At 44.0% G+C, this 18649-nt stretch overlaps 1 protein-coding gene across 8 annotated transcripts in view; it reads right to left on the bottom strand.

The window, feature by feature from the left end:
• LOC128696743 (uncharacterized) overlaps nt 1-18649 on the bottom strand; it is a 318805-nt gene continuing 300156 nt past the window's right edge. For all 8 annotated transcript variants that reach the window (XM_070094497.1, XM_070094498.1, XM_070094501.1 and 5 more), the window contains 2 exons: nt 11136-11254; nt 1-3646 (listed from right to left, as the gene is read on the bottom strand). In XM_070094497.1, coding sequence (XP_069950598.1) covers nt 2789-3646; nt 11136-11254 — 977 coding nt within the window. In that variant the 3' untranslated portion in view covers nt 1-2788. The remainder of the gene's footprint in view (nt 3647-11135; nt 11255-18649) is intronic.

Below are 18649 nucleotides of genomic sequence, written 5' to 3'. Positions count from 1 at the left end.
TTGTCTTTCACTTTTTTTTTTTTTTTTTTTTTTTTTTACTAAATTGTTTAATGACTTTTTTTCCACATAAAGTATGTAGTAGAACTATTTGCATCTACCTGTCCAATATCTGTCCTAACATTTACACCATTACGTTGTGTGTGTCATATATATCTATTTTTCTTTTTACTATAGCTAAGCTTTTTTACCATAAACTTAGTTGTGATTATGGGTTCTAAACTACTGTATTACCTAGAGAAAAAGACTGAGACTGTTTTGAAATTAAAAATGACTGCAGCAGTTGTAAGACTTGCTCACACATCTTCAATTACCAAGGAATCAAATTAAATTCCTTTTAAATTGAGCACTCTACCACTGAGCTATAAATGCATGTCATTTAACTTGAGCTTTTCCAACAACAGGGAAGAACTTTCCCAGCAATAGGGAAGAACTTTTCCAATAATAGGGAAGAGCTTTTCCAGCAAGAGGGAAGAACTTTTCCAGCAACAGGAAAAAGTAAACAATCCAGGAAATGAAACATTCTGTCTTTCTGACAAATGTCTTGAGAAGAATATTAAGGAATGTAATAAAAAAAATATTAATTTTGTAAATAATATCAGTTCAAAATATGGAGGAATGATAAAAGAGAGTAAGATACTTGATTGACATACTGGATATGAAATTAACAGTTGTAGTTATTTTTATAAATTGTTGTACATCATTAACTAAAAAAATATGTTATGAACTTCAGCATCAGGGAAGAATATAAGAAAATTACATACCACACACAGTATAGAAATATATAGTGGTATTCATTGATTATGCTCTATGGAAGTATAAAAGATTACCATTTTGCACTGTATTGTTAATGTGAGGTTAACAAATAATTTAATTTAATGCATTAAGGCTGTGTGGAAATGCATTAACAACATACTGTGGGCTCACGGCAAAGCAGTAGATTACAGTGGACCCCCGCATAACGATTACCTCCGAATGTGACCAATTATGTAAGTGTATTTATGTAAGTGCGTTTTGTACGTGTATGTTTGGGGGTCTGAAATGGACTAATCTACTTCACAATATTTCTTATGGGAACAAATTCGGTCAGTACTGGCACCTGAACATACTTCTGGAGTGAAAAAATATCGTTAACCGGGGGTCCACTGTACATGGAATTGCAAAATATTCAATTGCCTTTCTGAGTTTCAATTATACACATTCTTCTAAAGTATTGCATGTTGTTTTCAGTATACAGTTCTACTTGTATTAAAATTTGGCAGGTTTTACATTTACATTACAAAATGTTTGATTACTTTAACAAGATGAAAACATGAGAAACAGATCAATACTTAGCATTTTTAAATTGCCATCTATTTCTTTCTTTTTTAACCTAAACTACAGTACTATACCGAACCACAATAACATTCAACCATATAATACACAGTGAAACTGTATATGCAACAGCAACTACGTGGAAGCCTGCATTATGAAAAAACACGACATATATATATAAATTCACAATATATTTTTAAACTTCTTTTTTCTTTCAATAAACCAGCCACATCCCACCAAGGCAGGGAGGCCCAAAAAAGAAAAACAAGTTTCTCTTTAAATTTAGTAATATATACAGGAAAAGGGGTAACTAGCCCCTCGTTCCCGACATTTTAGTTGCCTCTTACGACACGCATGGCTTACAAAGGAAGAATTCTGCTCCACTTCCCCATGGAATTTTTTTTAAACTTATATTTATTTTAGTTCAGTAAAAATTCTGAGAAATCATGCTCAGTGTAATAACTATAACGAATACACATTGTAAATAATTAGCAGATACTCCAAGTAGGTAATGTGTATAAATGAAAGTTTTGATATACCCGGAAGAGTCACTGTTGTGTTAAGAAGTCCAACATTTATAGGTTAGTAATTTTATTTAGGCATAGGTACACATAAGTATACAATTATAATACACAGTGTAAATTACCCAGGATAACCCAAAAAAAGTCAAAGTGACTTATTTTCCTAAAAAAAATAAATAAATAAAATAAAATAGTATACAGATAAAAAAATACACAAACTTCTTGTTAATACATTTTCAGACTTAAGCAAAGTGCAAATATTGAAATCAAAGATGAACTGGCATGGATAACTAGCAATGATGAATTTTATAATTTAGTGCTAAGTGTTCAATGCTAATGTTGAGGATTTCAGCAAATGTTTTGTTTCATCAGTTATATCTCTTAAACATGCTTTTACTTTGTACATAAACATAGTTTAATAAAGAAGTTGCACCAAGCTTGAAATATGGCTAATTTATCAATCGACTGAATTAAAGAGTTCAGAACTGAAAAATTGATAAATTGCTTGACTACACCTGAACTAGGTGAAACTCTTGTCATGGTAGTCACTGACTATACTTACCCAACTGTCCTGACTGGGTTTAATCTCCAGCTCTTAGGCCCAGCCTCTTAACCATTAATAAACCAGTTTTATGAATATACCAAGTAAACTCAAGCATTTTTCTTGTCATGACAATTGTTTAAGAAAGAGCACAAAAAAATAATTACCATACTGTATACACTAGGGTGTTTCATTGCATCTTGTCATATTTTTATATTTAGAGAAAAGCCAGAGGCAGATATATATAACTGAGTCTAAATTAAACTGGAAGAAGTGGGAAAATTTCCTGCTAATTATGCATCTCGATAATGCACACAAGTAATTCATACAATTATCACGAGGGCACTTAAAATAATACAGAGCTAAAGACTAATAATTTGTGGTGTAAGAATAAAACATTTAACAATTAAAAATGTTATATCCAAGTCACATCCTCTACAAATGACCTGAAAGGGAATCCAGATTTCCTCTTTGATCTTTGGGAGCGAGAAAAACCTCCCCTTAAGGGATGAATATCCTTCCGCCTGACATTCTTATGTGGCTGCTGAACCCTGAGTGCGCTTCTCATCCTGTCCTGGAAAACTTCTTGAGTAGTTAGATTTCTTAATATGGGAGTCATCTTGTATGACTTTCCTTTAGATGGCGAATTCAGTCGTCTTGTTCTTCCAGATTTGTTATCTGCTTGAACCCCTGAACTGTTGTGATGACTTTTGCTCCTGAATGGTCTTTCAGAAGCAATTTGCTTTTGTATTTTCTTAGTTTTAGTAGTGCTTCCTGGTTTGTTTTGCCTTTTATGTTTCTTTATATTTACAGAAGTTGATCTTTCTTCAGTACCTTCTTGTAAACTATTAACAGTTCCATTTATTACATTTACATCATTCTCAATATTAATTTTATCAGGTTGTCTTTTCCTTCTAGTTGCACCATTTTCATAGTAATCATAGTCATAATTCTTATAGTCAAAGTTATAGTCATAACCTAGACCATCTCTTTCTTCCGTTTCTTCTGTTACAGTATTGAGATCTTCGTAAGATAGAGAAGTGTCTTGTGCTTCAGGTGTTAATGGTCTTTCAATTTTAGAAGTAGTAAAAGACCCTGGTATCAAAGGCTGTGACTCTGATACTCTTACTCCTCCTCCTCTTCCTGGAATTTTGTTAACCTCATTTGGGTAGGTCAAACCTGACCTGTGGGGAGGAGGGAGCTGCTGAGATGTAGAGACTGCACCATCCAGTGTAGGGAGTGCAGAATTTACCAGGCCATTTAGGCGATCCACCTAAAAGACAGTAAGAAAATTCTTATGAACAGGATTCCACACTAACTTACTCACTTAAGCAGGGTTTCACAAAATAAGATCATTAAGATACTGGTACAATAGTTGACAACATCAAGTATGCAGCTTGCCATGAATATAATAGTACAGTAATATCAAATACAGTTGAACCCCTAAATTCAAAATTTTCCAAATTAGTGTGCTTCAATAATAAAATGCTTTTCTGAAGGTTTTCCTGCAAATAGATTCAGTCATTCAAAGACCTATTTTGTTTTGGCTTGACACACAAACTATAACTTGAAAAACTAATCACAGGATTTAGCTAGTTCAAAATGTATTCATTGAATTTCCCATGGCTGAATCATTTTTCATTGTGGGGGGGGTGGGAGGGGTTAGTTCAACCTCATGAATGACAATATTAATTATTGTATATACTAAAATAACATTTAAGGAGATTTGGCCTCTAAAACACAAAGCAAGCCTAAATATGAAGCATAACTTATTATAATGGACAGAACTAAGTGTTCTGTGCAGGAGCATTTAGCTACCTAACCCTGCACATTTAGGAGTTTAACTGTACATTATTTATTATAATCAAAAAGAAGCGCTAAGCCACAAGGACTATACAGCGCTGCAGGGCAGGAAGGAAGTGAGGGCATCAGGTGGCAAAAGGGAGATGGATGAGCAACAGGTTACGGATAACAGCGGGGCAGTGGATGGTGAAAGGGTAAAGGGCAGCAAGAGACTGAGCCAGAAAGGGCTGAGGGGAGTGCGAAAAGTATCATCAGAGTTTGTGGAGTAAATCGGTCGTTGTCAAGAAGTCAATGAGAGAGTCAGGATTAAAGGAGGGTCCATCAGCAAGAAGGGAAGGTAAAGAGAGAGTAGTAGAACGAAGACGACGTTGGAGGTAAATTCTGCGTGCTCGTTGATAGAGAGGGCAGTCTAACAGAATGTGGCTAATCGATACTGGAACTTGACACTGCTCACAGAGAGGAACAGGGTGCCTCTCCATGAGATACCCATGAGTAAGACGAGTGTGGCCAATGCGAAGGCGGGAGAGAGTGGTCTCCCAACTTCGGCACTGATGACAAGAAGACGGCCAGTAACCTATGCTCGGTTTAATAGAATGAAGTTTGTTACCGAGCAGAGTTGACCAACGTTGTTGCCAACGGGTGCGAAGGTGGGTAGCTATTGCAGCAAAATAGTCCAGAAATGGAACACCTCGATAGGAAATTGGTAGGTCATATACTGCTGACCGCGCAGCAGTGTCTGCCTGTTCATTGCCCTGTACGTCGACATGACCAGGGACCCAACAAAAAACAATATCTTTATGTTTGGTAGAGATACGGCGTAGCCAAAGTTGGATACGGAGAACTAGGGGATGAGATGTATCAAATTTTCGTATAGCCTGTAGAGCACTAAGGGAGTCTGAGACTACTACAAATGATGACACAGGCATAGATGCAATACGAATAAGTGCTGCAAGAATGGCATACAGTTCAGCAGTAAAAATGCTAGCTGAAGATAGTAAATGCCCTCGTACGACGCTGTCCGGAAACACTGCTGCGAATCCGACGCCGTCTGAAGACTTAGAGCCATCTGTGTACACAGCGGTGGCATGAGAATGGGAGTGGAAGTGATCAAGAAAAAGAGAGCGGGAAGCCACCGTAGGCAGTTGAGCTTTCGAGCAAGGGAGTGAGAAAGAACAGACCCGAACAGCTGGAACTTCCCAGGGGGGCAGGGAAAAGTGAGATGCTACATGAACATATAAAGGTGGTAACTGAAGGGAAGACAAGAGTGAATGTAGGCGAAGAGAAAAGGGACGGAGCAAACAGGGGCGGCGAACGAATAAAGAATGTCTACTAATATCAGTGACCATTCTATAAATGGAAGGATTGTGTAGATCGTGAGAGCGTACATAGTAACGAAGGCAATGGGCATCACGGCGATCAGACAAGGATGGAACATTTGCTTCTGTATAGAGGCTCTCAACAGGGGAAGAGCGAAAAGCACCAAGGCACAAACGTAAGCCTTGGTGATGGATAGAGTTAAGGCTAGAGAGAGTAGCAGGAGAGGCCGCGGAATAAATCTGGTCACCATAATCGAGTTTCGATAAAACGAGGGCTGAATGTAGGCGAAGCAGAGTTCGACGATCAGCTCCCCAGGAAAGATGAGCAAGGGTTTTAAGAAGGTTTAGCCGGCTGTGACAAGTTGCCTTCAAAGAGGTAATGTGAGGTTTCCAGGTTAACCGACGGTCAAAGAGAAGGCCTAGAAACCTGACTGTATCACGTTCGGGGATACGGGAGCCATAGAGATACAAAGGATGATCGGAGATAACAGAGCGTCTAGTGAAAGTAATTTGGTGAGTTTTGGTACTTGAAAATTTAAACCCATGTGTGGTGGCCCAAGTGGAAACACGGTCGACCGCATGCTGGAGAGAAACTGCAATAAGGTGACAGTCAGCGCCTGCACAAGCAATAGCGAAGTCATCAACATAGAGTGATGACCAAATATTGGGTGGAAGAACAGAGGCCAAATCATTTATAGCAAGGAGAAAAAGTGTTGTGCTTAGAACACATCCCTGAGGGACACCTTCAGCTTGGACGAAGTCCGGGGAAAGAACATTATTGACTCGAACACGGAAATGTCTGTCAGTTAAAAAGTTCTTAAGGAAGGATGGTAGATTGCCTCGGAGGCCTAAGGAATGGGCCTGGGCCAAAATATTATACCTCCAAGTTGTGTCATATGCCTTCTCAAGGTCAAAAAATATGGCAATAACTGAGTGATTATTCGCAAAGGCATTACGAACATACGTATCCAAGCGTAGTAAGGGGTCTATGGTAGAACGACCCTTACGAAAGCCATATTGACTAGCGGAGAGACTGTTGTGAGTCTCTAAATACCACATTAAACGTCGATTTACGAGGCGTTCCATCACTTTGCAAACTGCACTTGTAAGAGCGATGGGGCGATAGTGGGAGGCATCATGTCCTGTAGTACCCGGTTTGCGGAAAGGGAGAACAATGGCAGATTTCCACAGCTGGGGAAGAACTCCTTGTGCCCAAATAAGATTGAAGAGGTGTAAGAGGACTACAAGGGCTGACCGATGTAAATGTTGTAACATACGAATATGAATGTCATCAGGCCCAGCTGCCGATGATCGGCAGGCTGAGAGCGTTGCCTCCAGTTCTTGAAGTGTAAAAGGCACATTATACTGTTCTTCTCCGAGAGAAGAAAAGTCCAAGGGTACTAACTCTCTGGCAGACTTTGAGGAAAGAAACGAGGGGCATAGATGGAGCCCTCGGGAAATACGGACCAGATGTGTGCCAAGTTCAATGGCAACGTCGAGAGGGTTTGCTATATCAACACCAGTGACCCGTAGAACAGGAGCCGGGTCAGGAGAGTATTTACCACTCAATTTCCTCACTTTTTTCCAGACTGCACTCATAGAAGAAGCAGAGGTGATGGTGGAAACATAGTCTCGCCAACAAGTGCGTTTAGCTTCACGGATGACACGGCGAGCGATCGCACGCTTCTGCTTAAAATCAACAAGTCTCTCAGCGGTTCTATTGTACCGGTACCTGCCCCATGCAGCACGTTTCAAACGTACTGCACGAGCACAAGCAGGAGACCACCAAGGCACGCACTTCTGAGAATGCCTGCCTGAGGTTTGGGGTATAGAATGAGAAGCTGCGGTATAAACTGATGTCGAGAAGATGTGTAGGAGCTCATCAATGGAGGATGAAGAAGGAACCTCACTAAAAGCAGTGAGGTGTGAGTAAAGATCCCAATTTGCCCGATCAAATTGCCAGCGAGGGTTACGGGAAGGTGGTGAATAGGAAGGAGAAGTAAGAATGATCGGAAAATGATCGCTGTCATGTAAGTCTGGTAGAACAGACCAGGTGAAGTCTAGTGCAGTGGAGGAAGAGCAGACTGATAGATCGATGCAAGAGAGAGTATGAGTACGAGGATCAAAATGGGTGGGAGTACCCGTATTTAAAACATGGAGGGGGTGAGAGGCAAGAAAAGCCTCCAACTGAATGCCACGTGAGTCACAATGAGACCCCCCCCAGAGGAAATGGTGGGCATTAAAATCACCAAGTAACAGAAGTGGTGGTGGTAAGGATGAAACAAGAAAGGCAAAGTCTGGGATAGAAAATGCTCGAGAAGGAGAGAGATATAAAGAACATATTGTAAACCACTTATTCAAGTGGATACGGGCTGCAGTGTAATGCAGCGAGGTATGGACAAATAGTTGACAGTACGGAATATCATTGCGTAGAAGAAGGGCACTTTCATTAAAGGTCCCATCTGAGAAAGGATCCGAAGAATACAATAAATTATAGCCTGAGATAGGTTGGAAAACAGCCGAGTGTAATTTTGGTTCTTGTAAGCAAGCACCAACAGGGGAAAACCTGGAAAGCAACATCTGAAGCTCACCCCGATTACCCCTGAGGCCGCGGATATTCCACTGTAAATAGGCCATGATTGGCGATGAAGAAAATATCAGGAATCTGTAGGTAAAGGCACCTACGGACTAGAGGGGTTAGAAAAGTCAACGTGTGGTGGCATTGGAAGATGTTCAAGTAGCGAAGGAACGGAGCGTTGCGAAGAATGGGGTTGTGAAGATGGAGGAGAGGGAAGAGAAGGAACAGGAAGTGAATCAGTGTCCATTGAAGGTTTAGTCTCTGCAATATATTCTGAAATGGCTTCAAGTGTTTCTGAATTCAAAGATGTATGGGAAACCATATTGGAGATAGGAGGAGGAGGGTGAGTAAAGATTGGGACAGTAATGGACTGTACCAAAGTAGAGGGGGAGGGAAAAGTGTAAGGGACTGGAGATGAAGTGTGGGGGGGGACAGAAGAGGTAGAAACCTGGGAGGTGACAGAAGAGGGAGAAACTTGGGAGGGGACGGGGGTGGAAGGCATAGTACGAGGAGGAGGGTGAATCTCCACACTTGTAATAGAGCCAGAGAGAGGGGAAGAACTAGGTACAGAGACTGGAAAGGTAACGTGTGGAGGTGGAAGAAGGGAAGGAAGGGGCAAAGAAGATTTGAGCAATGTGGATTTTTTGGACTTCTGAGTAGAGGGGCGATTGGTATTAGGTGTCGTACGAGGTCTTGTCGATACTGGGGCTTGTGAGGAAGGACGCGAAGATGTGAGAACAGACTGAGTTGTAGTCGGGACGTCAGAGCCAAGGACAGCAAAAGGATTAGATGCCGTAGTGGCTATGGGAGGGGTAACAACAGAGGAGGCTGCAGAAGATGGGACCCCAGAAGTGGGGGGACGTTTGGAAACACGAGAATAAGAAACACGGGGTAGTCTCCCTTGGAGGCGGAGATGAGTAACTGCCATAGCATAAGGGAGACCTTCTGCCTCTTTGAGGCAACGGATTTCACGTTCATTTAAGTAGACCTGGCAACGGCGGGAGTACGAAGGGTGAGCTTCATTACAATTAAGGCAAGATGGAGGTTGACTGCAAGATGTATTAGAATGGTTGTCGGCACCACAGACTGGGCATTCGGCCATAGATCTGCAATATTTCGCTGGGTGACCAAAACGCCAGCAATTTCTACATTGTTGCGGTGTAGGTATCACCTTTCGAACTTGTAACCGATGTCCCGCGACATATACAGAGGACGGGAGTTCTCGGCTGTCAAAAGTTAAACGAGCCACATTGCAAGGGTAACGTCTCCGCCCCCGGGCAGGAAGGACATAAGTGTCTACTTTGAGGATTGGGAGATCCTGGAGTTCCAGCTGTTCAAAAATGTCATTGCCACATGACTGGAAATTCTGTTGGACTATGGTATGGGGCAGAATGACAGTACCACTACAAGAATTGAGAGAAAGATGTTTTTCAATAGTGATAGGAGTAGTATCGATATTCGAAAGGAGAGAAAGATCATGAGCTTGGGTAGCATTCTGGACAGTGACGATGCGTGTACCGCTCTTGAGAGCGTGAAATGAAATATCTCTGCCAACATGACGCAGGAGCGCTTTGGCAATACTATGGTCAGAAAGGTAGGCAGAAGAAGAAGTAGGTCTTAAAGTAAAGAATTTAGTCCATTGTGTGGTCCGAAACTGAGCGTGGAGAGGGAGTGCTTGACGTGTCGGTCGTTTCCGAGTAGAATGGGAAGGTAACGACGGAGCATCATCAGGAGATTGACGTTGGCGTTTAGGAGTAGGACCGGAGTTGGTCCGGCAGGAAATGGGTGGGCGATTCGAAAATTGCCGTACCGTAGAGGGAGAAGCCGGAAGCATAGTCAAAGGAGAGCGGAGTTCAGACAAATCGAAGGAGTCAGTCGAAGCCCCGGTACCTGAAGCGGGTGAGGAAACAGCACCAGCAAGAGGTACAGGGGCATCAGGAGTGTCCGAAGAGTGGTCTAAACACAAGGCAGGGTCAGAATGGGGTGCGGTATCAAGAAGGGGCCCGGGGGTAGTGGTTTCATGGACTAGGGCTGCCATGGTTAGGTTACTCCTTTGCTTTTTGTTTTTAAGAAAAAAAAAGAAAGAAGAAAAGAAAATAAAAATAAAAAAAAGAATAAAAAAAGGGGGGAGCGGGGAGGAATAGTTCCCAGGAGGAATGAAAGGGCCGGAAATCCCCCTCCGCGCCCAAGAGGACTCGACACCGCTAGTAGCGCAGATGCAGCATGGAACCCGTGCCATACCCTACCCTTCATGCCAGTAAACCAGCAATCTGGGATAGCAACCTCACATCTGCCGAGCTACCTCGGTGGACAAAAGAGAGGGCGGCCGGATATCCGCCACAAAGCATACCTCCTTCAGCCACCACCCCCGGAATCCGAAAGGTGGCTTCCAGAGATACACCCGTCGCCCAAAAGACACCCAAAGCTACTCCGGGATACCGGAGAGGGATCGGGACATCCCCAGGCAATCCAGATTCCACTGCAAACTACGCCACCGCCAAGAAACCTCAACGGAATGGGATGGACCCCGGTGTCCTTTCCCCTACCTAGGAACTAGTGCGCCTGTGGGAGAAATCACGAAGGCCAAGAAGAGGAAGGGCAAAAGGGAGGGGTGAGGAGGAGGAGGAGGAATGGAAAAAGGGGAGGATGGGGAGGATGGGATAGGGGAGGGGAGAATGGGGGGTAATTAGGTTCGGTCTGAGGAAGAAGACCGACAGGGCTAATTCCTCAGACCAAGAGCCTCTTCACCACGCCAAGGAGCCCCCCTTGAAGAGGTTTAACTGTACAGTACTACTTTTAATAAACCTTAAAAGTATTTAATTCTGTAGTTATACAGTAGTTTTCTGATTGACATATGCATACTGTATGGTATTTACAGATTGTATGTTCAAAATTTTTTAACATTCCCAAACTGATAAATGTAATGTACACCAGTTCTTTATGACTTGTACTAGTTTTTTAATATAAACGTAATGTACCTTTTACAAATGTTCGTTTAAGTAATAAGGGTAGACATCTATAAGTCAGTACAGTAATTGTTTTTCTGGGCTGAATAGCTGACTTACCTGCCTAGAAATTTCATCGGCTGTGGTAGTAAGATTATGTACAGGTTTTGGAACCCTAGAACTTGGGTCATATGGAGCATCAGGAGAACCAGGTAGTAGACTTTCCTCACCAGCAAGTCCTATTAAAGAATACAACCACATTGCTTATAACTGTCATATAAACACTTTCACAAGTGCTGAAAGTCACAGAAATCCAAGGTTTTAAATGTACTGTAATCAATAATGGCAAAAGTAAAATATCATCATAGTATTTAAAAAGCAATCAAGTATGTAATGAATACCAATGAAATTTTAAACATTTGCAAAGCAATACCCTAGACATTATTTGCTTATAATCAAGTCTTACTAGTATTATTACATTCATGGGGGTGGGGGGTGCTGAACTTGTAAGGGTCATACAACACCTAGGGTAATGGATAGTATTTTGGTTTGTTTATGAATTATTATTATTATTATAATCAAAAAGAAGCTCTAAGCCACAAGGGCTACACAGCGCTGCAGGGCAGGAAGGAAGCGAGGGCATCAGGTGGCAAAAGGGAGGTGGATGAGTAATAGGTTACGGATAACAGCAGAGCAGTGGATGGTGAAAGGGTAAAGGGCAGCAAGAGACTGAGCTAGAAAGGGCTGAGGGGAGTGCGTAACGTATCATCATCATCAGAGTTTGTGGAGTAAATCAGTCGTTGTCAGGAAGTCAATGAGAGAGTCAGGATTAAAGGAGGGTCCATCAGCAAGAAGGGAAGGTAAAGAGAGAGTAGTAGAACGAAGACGGCGTTGGAGGTAAATTCTGCGTGCTCGTTGATAGAGAGGGCAGTCTAACAGAATGTGGCTAATCGATACTGGAACTTGACACTGTTCACAGAGAGGTACAGGGTGCCTCTCCATGAGATACCCGTGAGTAAGACGAGTGTGGCCAATGCGAAGACGGGAGAGAGTGGTCTCCCAACCACGGCACTGATGACAAGAAGACGGCCAGTAACCTATGCTCGGTTTAATAGAATGAAGTTTGTTACCAAGCAGAGTTGACCAATGTTGTTGCCAACGGGCATGAAGGTGGGTAGCTATTGCAGCAAAATAGTCCAGAAATGGAACACCTCTATAGGAAATTGGTAGGTCATGTACTGCTGACCGCGCAGCAGTGTCTGCCTGTTCATTACCCTGTACATCGACATGACCAGGGACCCAACAAAAAATAATATCTTTATGCTTCGTAGAGATACGGCGTAGCCAAAGTTGGATACGGAGAACTAGGGGGTGAGATGTATCAAATTTTCGTATAGCCTGTAGAGCACTAAGGGAGTCTGAGACTACCACAAATGATGACACAAGCATAGATGCGATACGAATAAGTGCTGCAAGAATGGCATAAAGTTCAGCAGTAAAAATGCTAGCCGAAGATAGTAAATGCCTCCGCACGATGCTGTCCGGAAACACTGCTGTGAATCCGACGCCGTCTGAAGACTTAGAGCCATCTGTGTACACAGTGGTGGCATGAGAATGGGAGTGGAAGTGATCAAGAAAAAGAGAGCGGGAAGCCACCGTAGGAAGTTGAGCTTTCGAGCAAGGGAGTGAGAAAGAACAGACCCGAACAGCTGGAACTTCCCAGGGGGGTAGGGAAAAGTGAGATGCTACATGAACATATAAAGGTGGTAACTGAAGGGAAGACGAGTGAATGTAGGCGAAGAGAAAAGGGACGGAGCAAACAGGGGCGGCGAATGAATAAAGAATGTCTACTAATATCGGTGACCATTCTATAAATGGAAGGATTGTGGAGATCGTGAGTGTGTACATAGTAGCAAAGGCAATGGGCATCACGGCGATCAGACAAGGATGGAACATTTGCTTCTGCATAGAGGCTCTCAACAGGGGAAGAGCGAAAAGCACCAAGGCACAAACGTAATCCTTGGTGATGGATAGAGTTAAGGCTAGAGAGAGTAGCAGGAGAGGCCGCGGAATAAATCTGGTCACCATAATCGAGTTTCGATAAAACGAGGGCTGAATGTAGGCGAAGCAGAATTCGACGATCAGCTCCCCAGGAAAGATGAGCAAGGGTTTTAAGAAGGTTTAGCCGGCTGTGACAAGTTGCCTTCAGAGAGGTAATGTGAGGTTTCCAGGATAACCTACGGTCAAAGAGAAGGCCTAGAAACCTGACTGTATCACCTTCGGGGATACGGGAGCCATAGAGATACAAAGGATGATCGGAGATGACAGAGCGTCTACTGAAAGTAATTTGGTGAGTTTTGGTACTTGAAAATTTAAACCCATGCGTGGTGGCCCAAGTGGAAACACGGTCGACCGCATGCTGGAGAGAAACTGCAATGAGATGACAGTCAGCGCCTGCACAAGCAATAGCGAAGTCATCAACATAGAGTGATGACCAAATATTGGGTGGAAGAACAGAGGCCAAATCATTTATAGCAAGGAGAAAAAGTGTTGTGCTTAGAACACATCCCTGAGGGACACCTTCAGCTTGGACGAAGTCTGGGGAAAGAACATTATTGACTCGAACACGGAAATGTCTGTCAGTTAAAAAGTTCTTAAGGAAGGATGGTAGATTGCCTCGGAGGCCTAAGGAATGGGCCTGGGCCAAAATATTATACCTCCAAGTTGTGTCATATGCCTTCTCAAGGTCAAAAAATATGGCAATAACCGAGTGATTATTCGCAAAGGCATTACGAACATATGTATCCAAGCGTAGTAAGAGGTCTATGGTAGAACGACCCTTACGAAAGCCATATTGACTAGCGGAGAGACTGTTGTGTGTCTCTAAATACCACATTAAACGTCGATTTACGAGACGTTCCATCACTTTGCAAACTGCACTAGTAAGAGCGATGGGACGATAGTGGGAAGCATCATGTCTTGTAGTACCCGGTTTGCGGAAAGGGAGAACAATGGCAGAATTCCACAGCTGGGGAAGAACTCCTTGTGCCCAAATAAGATTGAAGAGGTGTAAGAGGACTACAAGGGCTGACTGATGTAAATGTTGTAACATACGAATATGAATGTCGTCAGGCCCAGCTGCTGATGATCGGCAAGCTGAGAGCATTGCCTCTAGTTCTTGAAGTGTAAAAGGCACATTATACTGTTCTTCTCTGAGAGAAGAAAAGTCCAAGGGTACTAACACTCTGGCAGACTTTGAGGAAAGAAACGAGGGACATAGATGGAGCCCCCGGGAAATACAGACCAGATGTGTGCCAAGTTCAATGGCAACGTCGAGAAGGTTTGCTACATCAACACCAGCGACCCGTAGAACAGGAGCCGGGTCAGGAGAGTATTTACCACTCAATTTCCTCACTTTTTTCCAGACTGCACTCATAGAAGAAGCAGAGGTGATGGTGGAAACATAGTCTTGCCAACAAGTGCGTTTAGCTTCACGGATGACACAGCGAGCGATCGCACGCTTCTGCTTAAAATCAAGAAGTCTCTCAGCGGTTCTATTGTACCGGTACCTGCCCCATGCAGCGCGTTTTAAACGTACTGCACGAGCACAAGCAGGAGACCACTAAGGCACGCACTTCTGAGAATGCCTGCCTGAGGTTTGGGGTATAGAATGAGAAGCTGCGGTATAAACTGATGTCGAGAAGAGGTGTAGGAGCTCATCAATGGAGGATGAAGAAGGAACCTCACTAAAAGCAGTGAGGTGTGAGTAAAGATCCCAATTTGCCCGATCAAATTGCCAGCGAGGGCTACGGAAAGGTGGTGAATAGGAAGGAGAAGTAAGAATGATTGGAAAATGATCGCTGTCATGTAAGTCCGGTAGAACAGACCAGGTGAAGTCTAGTGCAGTGGAGGAAGAGCAGACTGATAGATCGATGCAAGAGAGAGTATGAGTACGAGGATCAAAATGGGTGGGAGTACCCGTATTTAAAACATGGAGGGGGTGAGAGGCGAGAAAGGCCTCCAACTGGACGCCACGTGAGTCACAATGAGACCCCCCCAGAGGAAATGGTGGGGATTAAAATCACCAAGTAACAGGAGTGGTGGTGGTAAGGATGAAACAAGAAAGGCAAAGTCTGGGATAGAAAATGCTCGAGAAGGAGATAGATATAAAGAACATTGTAAACCACTTATTCAAGTGGATACGGGCTGCAGTGTAATGCAGCGAGGTATGGACAAATAGTTGACAGTACGGAATATCATTGCGTAGAAGAAGGGCACTTTCATTAAAGGTCCCATATGAGAAAGGATCCGAAGAATACAATATATTATAGCCTGAGATAGGTTGGAAAACAGCCAAGTGTAATTTTGGTTCTTGTAAGCAAGCACCAACAGGGGAAAACCTGGAAAGCAACATCTGAAGCTCACCCCGATTACCCCTGAGGCCGCGGATATTCCACTGTAAATAGGCCATGATTGGCGATGAAGAAAATACCAGGAATCCATAGGGAAAGGCACCTACGGACTAGAGGGGTTACAAAAGTCAACGTGTGGTGGCATTGGAAGACGTTCAAGCAGCGAAGGAACGGAGCGTTGCTAAGAATGGGGCTGTGAAGATGGAGGAGAGGGAAGAGAAGGAACAGGAAGTGAATCAGTGTCCATTGAAGGTTTAGTCTCTGCAATATATTCTGAAATGGCTTCAAGTGTTTCTGAATTCAAAGATGTATGGGAGACCATATTGGAGATAGAAGGGGGAGGGTGAGTAAAGATTGGGACAGTAAAGGACTGTACCAAAACCAAAGTAGAGGGGGAGGAAAGAGTGTAAGGGACTGGAGATGAAGTGTGGGGGGGGGACAGAAGAGGCAGAAACCTGGGAGGTGGCAGAAGAGGGAGAAACTTGGGAGGGGACGGGGGTGGAAGGCAAAGTACGAGGAGGAGGGTGAATCTCCACACTTGTAATAGAGCCAGAGAGAGGGGAAGAACTAGGCCCAGAGACTGGAAAGGTAAAGTGTGGAGGTGGAAGAAGGGAAGGAAGGGGCAAAGAAGATTTGAGCAATGTGGATTTTTTGGACTTCTGAGAAGTAGAGGGGCGATTGGTATTAGGTGTCGTACGAGGTCTTGTCGATACTGGGGCTTGTGAGGAAGGACGCAAAGATGTAAGAACAGACTGAGTTGTAGTCGGGACATCAGAGCCAAGGACAGCAAAAGGATTAGATGCCGGAGTGGCTCTGGGAGGGGTAACAACAGAGGAGGCTGCAGAAGATGGGACCCCAGAAGTGGGGGGATGTTTTGAAACACGAGAATAAGAAACACGGGGTAGTCTCCCTTGGAGGCGGAGATGAGTAACTGCCATAGCATAAGGGAGACCTTCTGCCTCTTTGAGGCAACGGATTTCACGTTCATTTAAGTAGACCTGGCAACGGCGGGAGTACGAAGGGTGAGCTTCATTACAATTAAGGCAAGATGGAGGTTGACTGCAAGATGTATTAGAATGGTTGTCGGCACCACAGACTGGGCATTCGGCCATAGATCTGCAATATTTCGCTGGGTGACCAAAATGCCAGCAATTTCTACACTGTTGCGGTGTAGGTATCACCTTTCGAACTTGTAACCGATGTCCCGCGACATATACAGAGGATGGGAGTTCTCGGCTGTCAAAAGTTAAACGAGCCACATTGCAAGGGTAACGTCTCCGCCCATGGGCAAGAAGGACATAAGTGTCTACTTTGAGGATTGGGAGATCCTGGAGTTCCAGCTGTTCAAGAATGTCATTGCCACATGACTGGAAATTCTGTTGGACTATGGTATGGGGCAGAATGACAGTACCACTACAAGAATTGAGAGAAAGATGTTTTTCAATAGTGATAGGAGTAGTATCGATATTCGAAAGGAGAGAAAGATCATGAGCTTGGGTAGCATTCTGGACAGTGACAATGCGTGTACTGCTCTTGAGAACATGAAATGAAATATCTCTACCAACATGACGCAGGAGCGCTTTGCCAATACTATGGTCAGAAAGGTAGACAGAAGAAGAAGTCAGTCTTAAAGTAAAGAATTTAGTCCATTGTGTGGTCCGAAACCGAGCGTGGAGAGGGAGTGCATGACGTGTCGGTCTTTTCCGAGTACAATGGGAAGGTAACGAAGGAGCGTCATCAGGAGATTGACGTTGGCATTTAGGAGTAGGACCGGAGTTGGTCCGGTGTGAAATGGGCAGGCGATTCGAAAATTGCCATACCGTAGAGGGAGAAGCCGGAAGCATAGTCAAAGGAGAGCGGAGTTCAGACAAATCGAAGGAGTCAGTCGAAGCCCCAGTACCTGAAGCAGGTGAGGAAACAGCACCAGCAAGAGGTACAGGGGCATCAGGAGTGTCCGAAAAGTGGTCTAAAAACAAGGCAGGGTCAGAATGGGGTGCGGTATCAAGAAGGGGCCCGGGGGTAGTGGGTTCATGGATTGGGTTCTCCATGGTTAGGTTACTCCTTTGCTTTTTGTTTTTAAGAAAAAAAAGAAAGAAAAGAAAATAAAAATAAAAAAAAGAATAAAAAAAGGGGGGAGCGGGGAGGAATAGTTCCCAGGAGGAATGAAAGGGCCGGAAATCTCCCTCCGCGCCCAAGAGGACCTCAGCACCGCTAGTAGCGCAGCTGCAGCATAGAACCCGTGCCATACCCTACCCTTCATGCCAGTAAACCAGCAATCCGGGATAGTAACCTCACATCTGCCGAGCTACCTCGGTGGACAAAAGAGAGGGCGGCCGGATATCCGCCACAAAGCATACCTCCTTCGGCCACCACCCCCGGAATCTGAAAGGTGGCTTCCAGAGATACACCCGTCGCTCGAAAGACACCCAAAGCTACTCCGGGGTACCGGAGAGGGATCGGGACATCCCCAGGCGATCCAGATTCCACGGCAAACTATGCCACCGCCAAGAACCTCAGCGGAATGGGATGGACCCCGGTATCCTTTCCCCTACCTAGGAACTAGCGCGCCTGTGGGAGAAATCCCAAAGGCCAAAAAGAGGAAGGGCAAAAGGGAGGGGTGGGGAGGAGGAGGAGGAAAGGAAAAAGGGGAGGATGGGATAGGGAGGGGGGGATTGGGGGGTAATTAGGTTCGGTCTGAGGAAGGAGACCGACAGGTCTGATTCCTCAGACCAAAAGCCTCTTCACCACAGCAAGGAGCCCCCCTTGAAGAGGTTTGTTTATGAAGGGATTCAGGAAAACAGGTTAGTTGGCCTCGAGTCCTGGAGATGGGAACTACAGTGCTTGCATTCTGAAGGAGCGATAGGTATGTTGTAGTTTGGAAGGTCATCTAAATTGTGAAGTCAGCACCCTTCTTTGTCAGGTTACCCCATCTCAGTTGGAGATGGCTGGAATGTTAAATAACTTAATTTTTCTATATCCAATCTTGCAGTACAGTAATGTACATATGTATATGTACAATAATATGCTTGGATCTGGAGCCACATGTTTTTCTCTCAAGGTGGGGGGACTCGTGTACCTATAATCCCTTTCCTTGAATCAAATCTGATCATCACCTGTTCCTGCAGGTACTGTATGACCCCTAAGGGATTAGCAAATGCTTCATTTACAATGGTACAAGAGTTAAACTGTTCATCACAAGATCATGTTTTACATATACATGTA

Source organism: Cherax quadricarinatus, chromosome 46 (genome assembly GCF_038502225.1).
Source record: "Cherax quadricarinatus isolate ZL_2023a chromosome 46, ASM3850222v1, whole genome shotgun sequence".
NCBI lineage: Eukaryota > Metazoa > Arthropoda > Malacostraca > Decapoda > Parastacidae > Cherax > Cherax quadricarinatus.
The sequence above is the reverse complement of the archived record's forward strand: the minus strand, read 5'-3'. Positions and strand labels throughout refer to the sequence as shown.